Source organism: Anarhichas minor, unplaced genomic scaffold (assembly GCF_050575085.1).
Source record: "Anarhichas minor isolate MPS153535 unplaced genomic scaffold, ASM5057508v1 ptg000026l, whole genome shotgun sequence".
Taxonomy (NCBI): Eukaryota; Metazoa; Chordata; class Actinopteri; order Perciformes; family Anarhichadidae; genus Anarhichas; species Anarhichas minor.
Genome location: NW_027466472.1, coordinates 11356040 through 11368408, shown reverse-complemented (window position 1 = coordinate 11368408; position 12369 = coordinate 11356040). Strand labels below are relative to the sequence as shown.

The following is a 12369-nucleotide window of genomic DNA, read 5'->3' as shown; positions in this document are numbered from 1 at the left end:
ACATGTTCGGACTTAGTGTTTTTATCCAGATTAGAATCATTTCATTGGAACATCTTACAACAGAAACAAAACAAAAACTGGACCGCTCTGAGAATTACCCACATAAATCAAATACACAAACACCACACAGCTGATCTATTGGCTTCCATAGAGCTACTGTATTGATTTGTCGGTTCTGGTGATGTGGAATAGCAAGTCAAAATGAGGCGTTTTCTCTCCTGCAGTGTTTTCTCAGCCACTGCCAAGGGCAGGCACTTCACAACTAGCAGCAGGCAGCGGGGGACAACCACCAGAGGCCAGAGAAAGTGATTTAAGTGCTACCTGCAGACACAATCTCTGTGTGTCCGCTGCTTACATTGTCTTTGCTTTTCAGGAAAGTGCCACTTCAACAGGGCTTCTTGTTGCTGCTGGTTTTTGCCAGCTAATATTTGAGGTTTTCGCCATCTTTCTCTCTACTTGTGCTCACTTGCTGTTGTCCCATCTAATCACATTAGAGAGGAAATCACACTCTGTTTTACACCTTCCCTGCTGTGTCGGCTGATAATGTGGTTATTTTTTTATTCTTCTCTCCTCACGTCTGCTGTTCTCTGGCAGAGAAATTATGGTGACGATGACATTAGCTCTTTGACATGCCAGAGTCGTAAAATAATGAAAACCCCACAAAGCACTGCAGTAGTGTAATGAGCGTTTGAAAAACTGAACCCTCAATTTGACGACAGGCGGAGGAACGGGACAACGGCTGAGTTAACACGGCGCTCAGTGTCAGCTCTGTTCCCAATCCTCTCTTACTCTCTTAAACACACACTCATGCACAAAAACACACACACGGACAAACACATTCACAGCGGCCACTATGTGATTCTGTTTTCATTCCTTTGTGTCAAACTACGGTGAGCTCATCTCCCCATCAGGCAGTTTGCTATGTGTGTGCGCTAACAGCTACCTCCCTTCCTCTTTGACTCTGTTTGCCTCTGTCACACACACACACACACACACACACACACACACACACACACACACACACACACACGTTGTACCCCCTTCCTCTATCCATCGCTGACTTACATATACTTCCAACAAGGCTTCTTTTTCTGCTTTATTATCTCACAATCTTTCCCATTATCCATAATCTCTTAAATACACACATGTATAGATTGAGACACACACACATACTTACGCACACACACATATTCTCAGTGCTTTGTGTGTGTTAATACCCTGTCAGAGGAGATAATAACTGAGTTGGGGATGACAGTGCCTCTGGGAAATCCCCTCCGGGGGTCAGGAGCAGCAGCCGCTGCCCCAGTGCTGCCCCGGGCCTCGTCTGGTCCTCTCTTGTGTTCAGGCCGCCCTCTCTCTGTTCTCTGCAGACCCCGACCCCTTGTCTCTGGTCCTATAGTCTGCTCCTTGTCTGCATCAGATTCATACTGGGACTGTTTTTCAGTTCGCTTCCTGTATCCTCGCTGTCTGGTGAAATGCTAATGAATGTACCTGGACTCACCTAAACCAAAACACGCATATTTGAAAAAGCATCTTGCTCTTCATTTTGACCTGTCCTCAGCTACATTGCTCTATTCCAAAAAACAAACAAAATGCCAGCTTCACATTATTATGTAGATGGGAAAGAAGCTCTTTTAAAGACACGTGACACATGTAATTACTTGCTTAAAAGAGCTGTGAATGCCAAGTGGCAACTTTATAGCTGCACTATATGTAATGTTTAAGGGGTGACAAACCCACAGAGTGTAACCAAGCCACTCTGCTGTTCCCCTCGGGTCCTTTAAGCATCTCGTTTTTTGTTTTATGACAAACAACTTAACTGTTCTGGTTTAGTACGAACATGTTGTTTCCTGCAGCAAGGAGCTGTTTTTTAAATTCCAACTGTACAATACTTGCTCAGCACCAAACAGGAGGCATGCAAAGTTTGCAAATAGCTGGTGAAGATAGTGGGGCATTTAGCATATGAAAGTCAGATATTTCTCTCAAGAGTTGAGCTAAAAGGAGAGGGAGTAAAGGGCTTGTATTGGCCAGGTGGCCAGAAACTTTACGCCCCAATGAATGTTAAACTTCTGAATGTGTAATATCGTGTTCAACAACTTAATATGTCAGCGTTGTGCTTACAGCTTGGTCTGCTGCAAGTTTAAGCATTTCTTCTCTCACAATATCCTTCTTTCCTTCTTCCCCACTCCCTCAGGTCAGTTGATTGAGCAAGTCCTCCTCTCCTCCATGTTGAATCCTGGTGAACAGTGGCAGACGTACCGTCACCACGGACGGCCTCTCAGTCTGGATTACCGGCTTCGCTTCCGCTGTGACTCAAATTACTTCGGACCTTTCTGCAACAAGTTCTGCAGGGTCCGCGATGACTTCTTCGGTCACTTCAACTGTGACCCCAGCGGCTCCAAGGTCTGCATGGAGGGCTGGACGGGGCCAGAGTGCAAAGGAGGTGAGAGAAGAAATTTAAATCTGAGGTGTGTTACAGTACACAGCACAATATGTCCTGCATAACACTAATACAACCACAACTAGTTGTTTTTACACTTCAGTTTGTGTCAAGTTAAATAAATTACAGTTGGTGAGCTTTAAAGGAGCTGCATGGTAGACAGATTTGTTTTACCTTTGGACAGAGCCACGCTAGCGGTTTCCTCCTGTTTTCTGTCATATTTACTGTACAAACATCAAAGTGGTGTCAATTTTTTTTATCTAACTCTCGACAAGAAAACTGAGTGCATGTCCCAAAATGTCAAACTATTCCTTTAACACCAAGTCTGCATCATGTTGTTGCATTGTAGTGCAATTGGTTAATGAGTTATCTGACCAACATAAATGCAGACGTGATGTGTATTATGATGGACAACTCACGCATGTTTTAAATCTGCCTGGAATGGTAGAAAAATTAATTCAAATTTGTAAAACACAACAGCATAGTTTTCATAACACTCAGCTGTGATATAATGTCAAGAATATATTAATATAGCACATTTAAAAACAACAAATGTGTCCCAAAGTGCGTTACAGAGAAATTGACAATACAATTAAACATCCTGAAATGAAAATAAATGGCTTAATAAGTGTAACACACAACAATCAAGCCATTATGTAGTGGCATTAGTAATGGGGGGATTTGAAAGTGTTCATATATGGTGCAGACCTGTAATGTGTTCCACAAACAATAACGTGTGTGGGATTTGAAGTTAATGGACATTAATGGAAAAAAAACATTGTAAAGGTTCTTTATTCAGGTTTCTGCTCAGTCGTTTATATAAAATTAATTAAAATTGTTTAAATTATTAAAATTGTATATATACTGTATATATTTGGGGAAATGTTTGCTGCTAGAAAATATTCAGCTAATATTTTCCTCAGGATGACTTGAGGCCACTGGTGAGAAAAAACTGAAAATGTTTTTGCTTTCCATTTATTTTCCTACTATCCCGGTTTCCTCCCCAAGGTTTGTTAAAAGGTTTTTCCATGAGGGTGTCCTTGTTGTACTTTCTGATTTTGACCTCTGAATCCTTTAAAAACTGTTATTGTGTTAAGTGCTGTCAAAATAAACTTGACCGATGAACCAGTGTCATCAGCTTTAATTACTAGATGTGTTGTTTTGGATTCTCTCAGACGCATGCATGTACTAAGCCTAAAATCAACAAACAGCCCATTGACCAAGTAAGGATCGGCCTCATGAGTGTCCTCACTTTCCAAAACTCTTTTGGCTGCTTAAAACTCATCTGTGCATCAGTAAATATGCATCAGTTAGCTTCAGTGTGTGTGTGTGTGTGTGTGGGGATTATTCTCTCGTCAGTGACTCATCAGCTGGATGACCTCGCCGCGTAACCTCGGAGTGCTGCCATCGTGTTGCGATGGTAAAAGTCAATGGAGGAAACCGGAGTGGAAACCAGGAACCCTGAAGGACATGCGGCTAGTTTACGGACATCCTGCGGCCTTGCCTATCCCTCCGCTGTCTCACTAAATGTGACTTCCTCCTCAGCAGGTCGCTGATTGGACTGCAGAGGTGCAGGAAGTCTGGAAAAATTAGCCAAGGTCCCTCTGTTACCCCCTGCAGGTTACTGACGATGACGAAGTCAAGGGTGTTTTGTCTTGGCTTCTCCATCTGGACATTTTGAGTAGCTGAACTGTTCAAGTAAATAATCTCACATGTATTGAAGTAATATTGAGATTTCGTCGAGGTGATTTCGGTACTGTCAAAATATCTGGCAGTGATCCAGATGTATTCAGTGTAGAGTGCAGGCTTTAATGCCCAGTGACTCAACTGAACGTCACTTCCGTTTCATAGTAACTTGTTTCTCTAGTCTCTAATAATTCCCTTTTTGTGTGTTTTGTTTACAGCAGTGTGCAGGCAGGGGTGTCATCAGACCCACGGCTCCTGCACTGCACCTGCAGAATGCACGTAAGTCCAAGGAACGCGTAATGAAATGTAGTAATTTCAACTGTAGGCACGAGCATAGCAGACACCAGGGCTGAATGATATGTCATTTCAGAATCAATGCCATGATGTACAAAGTAACAGCAATATAAGGCAGATCCAATTTAGCTAAATTCAGCTGTTCACTACCGTGGAGAGTAATATTTTGAACTAAATATAGTAATATGAAGCCTGCATTAATTCCCCGACCCTTTTCTAAACGGTCTTCCTCCAGTCATCCACAGATGATACCCTTTCTTTGTGGTGTACAGCCAAAATGCAATATTAAAATCAAGTTGTTTTTTAACCTTAGTCTGGATTTGTGTCTGACATGCAGCAGTAGGTTTGTGCTGGAGTGCACTGATGGACTATTTCCACTCTGAAATCACTGCAGTCATTACTAGAGCGACTTTCTTCACAAACTGAACTACTGAAGTTAAAAGCTGGATATAATCTGTGAAATGATGTATCTATTTTAGGAACACAAATGTTTCCAGTCTAGATCTGCCGTAGCAGAAACCAGAGCAAGTTACAAAGCATGCACATACAATGACTAATGGGACTGGTTCAGAACAGCTACTATCAATCATATGAAGGTGATATACGACCAAACGATTCTTTGCTCTTCCTCGTCAGGTGTCATTATGGCTGGAAGGGCCCTCTGTGTGACCAGTGTGTAACGTTCCCCGGCTGTGTGTACGGAAGCTGCAGCGAGCCCTGGCAGTGTGTGTGCGACGTCAACTGGGGAGGACTGCTGTGTGACAAAGGTCAGATATGAGACATAAGTTGAAAGTTTCGTAGTAAGAATGAAAGAAGGCCCAGATTTATTAATATGTTTTCCTTCTTCTGATTAATTCAACATCCCAAACATACAAAAACTACCAATGTCTTTGTTGACCCAATAATACAATGTGATGAAAAACAGAAAAAAATGTATTCCAAGATAAGTGAAAAATCCCAGCTGACAATCAGACCAAACTCACTACTACTCAGTGTGTTTATTTTACTGTTAGTATTTAATAGAAACACTGTTTTTCACAGCGAAACAAGTACAGAACCGTGCGTGCGTGTGTGTGTGTGTGTGTGTGTGTGTGTGTGACATTGTGCGTGCGTGCGTGCGTGTGTGTGTGCGTGTGCGTGTGTGTGTGTGACATTGTGTGTGTGTGTGTGTGTGTGACATTGTGTGTGTGTGTGACATTGTGTGTGTGTGTGACATTGTGTGTGTGTGTGACATTGTGTGTGTGTGTGTGACATTGTGTGTGTGTGTGTGACATTGTGTGTGTGTGTGTGACATTGTGTGTGTGTGAGACATTGTGTGTGTGACATTGTGTGTGCAGTATATTAGTTTGTCAGGCGTGGTTCTTCACACACCTTCCCATGCATGGTGTACTGATCCTCTGCATGAGATAAGACACAGCTCCTTTAGGGCTTCACCCTCTATACTGTAACTTTTCCCACCACACTGTAGCAAAGTTCCTCCTTTATTGTCCCAGAATATAACAGCACACCTCCCACCTCTGCACTAGTGTGGGAGCTGGGATACAGGAGCCCACGGGACGGTGTATTGTGCAGAGGAAAGGCGATAGCCTTGGGTAAGGTGAATGTGAGCGGGGATGGGCTCTTAGCTAGGTGGGGTCCTAAGCTGTTTCTGTGTCTTCCGAAAGACTCTTTAAAGAGTTCTTGTGAGACAAAGAGATTGTGGGCATGGAGGAGATCATTACAGAAAGCTTTAATCAGCTTCAACACCGGAGACAACAAGCCCTGCAGCTACTGGCCTGCACAGTCGGCTCACAGAGTCTGGACCTGGACTTCAGCCTCTGTGCAGTGTGTGTGTGTGTGTGCGTCTGCGTCAAACTGAAGTGAACCTGGATCCATCTTCATCCTAATTCGTGTATCTTTTGTTGCCTTTCTACTTATTTTCTGCTGTTTTGAGCGGTGAACTGAAATATAAACGTATATTATAAATATTGCATACTTTAATCATACTTTTTTATGGCTTCAGATCTGAACTACTGTGGCACCCACCAGCCCTGTAAGAACGGCGGGACCTGCACCAACACGGAGCCAAATGAGTACCACTGTGAGTGCCAGGAAGGTTTCAGAGGACGCAGCTGTGACATTGGTGAGTTTGTCTTCACCATACAGCCAATGTACCAGAAAACTACTTATTCAAATACTGTATGTGGATACAGCAGATAGGAAATGTGAAATGAAATCCTGGTTGTTTGTTTACTCAAATGAAAAAGATGCTCATGCAAGAAATTAGATAACATTATGTGGCACAGGAAGCAATGGGGAAGGTCAAATTGAGCATGTTAAGTATATAAAAATGACTAATGCAAAAATAACTTTATAGACACAAAACATAGGCAAAAATAAATAATCTATGTGCAGGACCTTTAAATTTTTAGTAGAAGTAGACACGCTCATCCCAACCAAAGCACGAAGGTGCTGAGCCAGAAGTGGGCAGATCATGAAATACACAAATTCACGTCTCACACACTGCAGTGCTCCAATGTCCACTTATTTATTACACCTAGACGTTTCGAGCAAAACTGCTCTTAATCAGACTAAAGCTCACCATCTTAGAAATAGTCATGATATATACATTATGATGCAATCATGTGACCCGGGTGTCTGAAGTGACATAGAAAAAGCATACATTGCATAGTAGAAACACACCTCTATACACATCCACACATATGTATCTATCACACCCGTGTTTATGTACATGAACATAGATGCATACATGGTGCACATCGCTCTACATTCATAAAGTACCAAGTTCTATAGTGTAAGGGGACACTCAATGAACATCCCTGGAGAAAACAGTAAATATATATTTACAAAAATATATTATGAGGAAGTCAAATCACATCCTAATTTGTCTTTTCATCATCCTCTCCTCTCGTCAGTGGAGCATGCGTGTTTGTCGTCGCCGTGTATGAACGGAGCCACCTGTGTGGAAGACCCAACGGGCTTCAGCTGTACTTGTACCGACGACTGGACCGGTCACACCTGCGCTGACGGTGATTGCCAATGCTACACACACACACACACACACACACACAGATGTGCTCATCACACACACACAACACTGAGCTGAGGGGCTGGGCAGTGTGAGATTGTCTGTGATTGGTAGTTATTGGATGAAAGCCAGTCAGTTACTCTAATCAATCAAACAGAGGAAGCTAAATTAGCCTGAACACAAACGGCAATCAGTGGTCTGTCTCGCCCCGTTTCTGGCTTTGTGTGTGTGTGTAAACAGTATTTACACTGCCAAGAAAAGGTGAGTTGGAGCATCTTTAATCAACTCTGTTGATTGACTGTAACAAGAAGTGAAACTGTGTGTTAATTGTATTTTTTTTAATGGCAGTGAATCAAGGGCTCATTGTCTAGTGTTCCTCGTTCAGACATGATGTCCTGCAAAGTGCATCCAGACTTTGATCCAAATGTGGTGGATTAGAGTTCACAAATGTCAGCAGAGTGCGTCACCTGATCAGACAGGTGTGGCTGTAGCACTGTTGTAAGAGTGGGCTCTCATGTCCACATATTAAAGTGTTGAGTAAAACGAGAAAAACACTGAAGCCCAAATTGCTCCTGATGCAATTAGAAACAATGGGGAAAAATGACTAGATCTGAAACACAAAGCAGATCCTGATAACAAGGAAGCTACTGGCCACAAGATGAGAACAAAAGTACAAAAGTTGCAAGACTAGCATGCATCAATCGCTAGTCTTCTTCCCTGTAGTGTCTAACTGCTCGGTGAATAACAGCAGACTTTAATCCCACATGTGAGAATTTGTCCGGCGACATCCTGTTCCCTCGTGATGTGCATTCATGGGAAAGAAATGTTGTTTTGGGACCAAAGTGTCTGCCAAATGAATGTAATGTTATCAGATTGTGTTTGCTCAGCGAGGAAAGTGAAACCAATGCTATTAAGACAATACACACTTGTGTTTAGAACAGGAATGCTATGTTGTTGTTGTTGTTGGCGTTTGTCCTCATCAGTTGTGGTGACATTAGTTTGCTGATGTTTCTCCTAAAAATATCCAATACTCGACCGTCTAACTTTGGCCATTACAAAGACTCTGCAACCAGTGACACCAGCTGCCCATAGAAGACAAAGCAATTCTCAGCCACAAAAATGACATTATAGCATGCGATCTGTTCAAAGAAAGTTTAACCGCTGTTGTACCACATGAGGAACCATTAAGATTTTATTTTGCATCACAGAACACACAAAGAGTCCTCAGTGTTTATCTTCCGATCAGTGTTTATTTACGTGCACTTTAGTCACTGTCGGTTTTCTGCACTAACCTGAATTCTTAACAGTCACGTAAACAAATAACATGGTTTCTGTGATCAGCGTAAAAGATCTGACAAACTTAACACAGCTAGATTTCTGCCAAAGAAACCTGGTCTCTTGGCCATGTAATGCAAGCACGGGTGCAAGACGAAGACTTAAGACAGAGAAAATAAAGATATATAGAAGTGTGGTAGGATGAAATAAATAATCATTAACTATAGTGGTGCATCCTTGCATTAAAAATGATTTAATTCAAGTTTGACTAAAATAATGATAGAAATTAGAGCAACAAAGGCTGAGATATCCTGACTTTTAATGGAAAGTATGAGTCATGCTCAGAAACACTGGATCATACATTTCCCATGATCCCGATCTCATAATCCGAGCTATTTTGGGTGAAATTGTCGGGGTTCCACATCCACTGCTTTTTTTCACAGGCTAAGTAGTAAACTTAATTACGAATGAAGTCACCATTCAGTGTAAAAAAACAGCAAAAGTGGAATGTCCCTTTTTAAAGTAGCCTCTAGAAGTCTAAATAACTCAGCTTCTACAGACACATTTGTAAACATCTTCAGTTGGAGGAATATTTTTAAAGACATGCATTGAGTCACAAAGTTTGATCTGTCCACATCTCGATCCCCGGTTCACACTTTATTACATTTTGCAGCAGCCGTCATACCATGTACGATCTCCCACTTCCGTGTTTTCAAGCGTGGGTAAAGGTCAAACATGATTTTGGCCGCTAAGTAACAACTGAGCTGTCACAACCGTCAGTCATGGGCTCGATCCTGTGGTCTGTCTTTGTGTGTGTGTGTGTGTGTGTGTGCGTGTGTGTGTGTGTGATAGACTAGTGTAAACACCAGGTTTGAGCTTGTGTGTGTGTGGCTACAGGTGCGATTGGATCACACAGGTTACGGTCTGTCAGAGCTGCGTGTGTAAACAAGCAGTGTTCCACGTCTTCTGCTTTCACCTCGATCAGGATAAACAACGCTGGCATGTCAACACTTTTATTACAGAGAGAGAGAGAGAGAGTAAAAGGAGAGAGGGACAAACAGAGGAATAAAGCACTAGTTTATTTTTGCTCTTGTTATTTGTTGTTGGCTTGATTAACAGTCCATCTATCTCTGTCTCTGTGTGTGCGTGTTGTGGGGGTCTCTCTGAGGAATACACAGTGAGAGGATTGTCAGACATGCAGAGAATTACGACCATAACCACAACACAGCTCTGCTTACAGACTTAGATTTATATATGTAACCGATATTAATTAAAGGCTTCGATGTTTGTTATGAATTCCTCATCTAGTTTTGGGAGACTGCTGCTTGGCTGAGACTGCTTGCTTGGCTGGGTTATTATTGGAGTCAGGGTCGGGAGGATTGGAAGCGGTTGTTCTGCAGGGTTAGGTATATGACAAAAGGTTATGAGACAGAGAGCCCTTGACTAAAAGATGTATAGCACAGAGTCGCATGGGGAAAAACTATGATGCCACGAATGCACAAATATGCAATGTGTAATAGGAAGTCATGCTTGGTTAACCCCTAATATGAGAGCATCTCTCTGTCTGTTTGTGCTCCTCACATTTATTTATCTGTTTTTAATTCCTCCTCACAGGAGTGGAATCAGGCATGGCAGCCCCATTTTTCTATTTCTAGTTAACCCCTTGTCCTTTTTTTCCTCCATCACGCTTCCCTTTATTTAAATTACCTCTTTCCTCCCTCCTCTCTGGGAAAGGTTTGAGGCGACAGCCATGTCCGTGCAGCAGATGATTTCTTTATCACTGTTTGCACAGAAACCAGAGCAGCAGAAAAGAGAATGAAAACACGGACCGCTAAAGCATCCGCATACCAATGCCACAGTTCAGATCACACCATGTCCACACGGTGGCATCGCACAGACCCATTGAGACACAAAATGTCTCGTTGATATTCCCCCACACACACAGACACACACACACACACACACACACACACACACACACACATTCCCATTACACACTCCAGTTGTTCATGTGCCATATTTTCTCTTCCCAGCGGTGAGGCAGTGTGATCGGAGCCCCTGTGGCCGTGGAGCAACATGTCAGGAGGCTCCTGGAGGTCACCGGTGCCTCTGCCCGCCTGGATGGTCCGGCAGGACGTGCCAGCTGGGTCAGTGTCTAAATTGACTTCAGATGACTAAATCAAGACTAAACGTAGGGATAGGCAATAATTCACTATCATCGTTTAGTGAACCCAAACAAAACCATTGGTATAATATTATCTTATGATGTCATTCCACAAACTTCTCTTATTCAAATGAATAATGCTAAATGAAATGAATGACAGTTATTGACCAAATTAGCTACACAAGGTCCATTTAGTAGCTGTTCTCGATGTAGTCACGAAAATGCTCAAATTAAAAGAAAAAGACAGTTTGCACTTGAAGAACTTCTGGTCCATGTCAGCTTCAAAGTTGAGATTAATAGTTCGTTCTTGACCTCGACAAAACAATCTCACCACACGGTCCATTCAGCAGCTGTTCTGGAGCCTTCAATTGGAAATCCAAACTAGTTATTGAGGGTTTTGTTTTGAAAGGTTTAGCCTGATGCATACTGGTGGAACACAGTACACTGGTGTGACAGCAGTTTAATTATTTAGTTTCTGTTCATTTTGCAAAGAAAACTGAGATGTAAATAGTGTTTTAAAGATGGAGGATGGCAGAACTATGTACAACTACTGTACAACTAATCACTACAATATTACATTTTAACCTGATCTGATGGTCGGAGCAAAGACTCAAAAGTTGGTGCAAAGGGATCGAATCTGAATGTAATGCTTCAGAAGTTTAGCATACTGGGGTTTTTGTATCATTTTTCATCATTAAAGTCCGTCACTACAGTTGTTTGCACAAAGTTCTATTAATGAGAAAATCTGATATTTATCATCCTCAAAGGAATCTATTCATTGGAGTTTTAACACTGATCCTCCAACAAGTTAAATCAATCTGAGCTGTAATTTACAGCTGGTTCCAAAGGCTGTGTTTCAATGAGCAATATGTGATCATGTGCTCCATTTGAAGTGGAATATGCTTTTAAAGCACAAATTAAAGAGGCAGAAAAGGCCGACAGCATGTTAATTCTCGTATCAAGCCATCCTGACTCAGAATCAGTATTCTCTAAATGCACTGTCACGTCGCTTTGGGCCACATTCACTCATATTGACAAGTATACTCCCACAGGGTTGTTGTGTGTGTACAGCGGAGGAAATAGTGTACAGGATCAAGTCACACACACACACACACACACACACACACAGAGGATACACACAATCCATACAGAGGCTCGCGGGTTATGAAGTTAAAGTGAGACATATTTCAGGATGACAGCCTCTCCTGCTCCTCTGTGTTACAGTGATATGTCACTCTGACACTTGATAATCCCCCATAGTTCCACATCACAGGTCAGTAGCTTACAGTCTCACACACACACATACACAGTGTTCAAACGCAAGTGATAAAAGTCTTTATAGCCTGAGCCATGAGGCAGAGCATCAGTAGTGCCTCAAATGGGGAAAGGCAATTATACTTTCTATCAGTTCCACTTTTATTAGCCGACTTCTGTCCCTACATATTCTCCACAGGCTTTTTCCATAGATAAAACACACACACA

The 12369-nt window shown here is 42.2% G+C and overlaps 1 protein-coding gene across 1 annotated transcript in view; it reads left to right on the top strand.

Annotated features, from left to right (window-relative positions):
* Positions 1–12369, top strand: part of LOC142959344 (uncharacterized) — a 42868-nt gene that overhangs the window by 26766 nt on the left and 3733 nt on the right. The window contains exons 4-9 of the mRNA XM_076100597.1: positions 2195–2443; positions 4345–4405; positions 5057–5187; positions 6423–6542; positions 7336–7449; positions 10757–10870. Of these exons, the coding sequence (XP_075956712.1) occupies positions 2195–2443; positions 4345–4405; positions 5057–5187; positions 6423–6542; positions 7336–7449; positions 10757–10870 (789 nt within the window). The remainder of the gene's footprint in view (positions 1–2194; positions 2444–4344; positions 4406–5056; positions 5188–6422; positions 6543–7335; positions 7450–10756; positions 10871–12369) is intronic.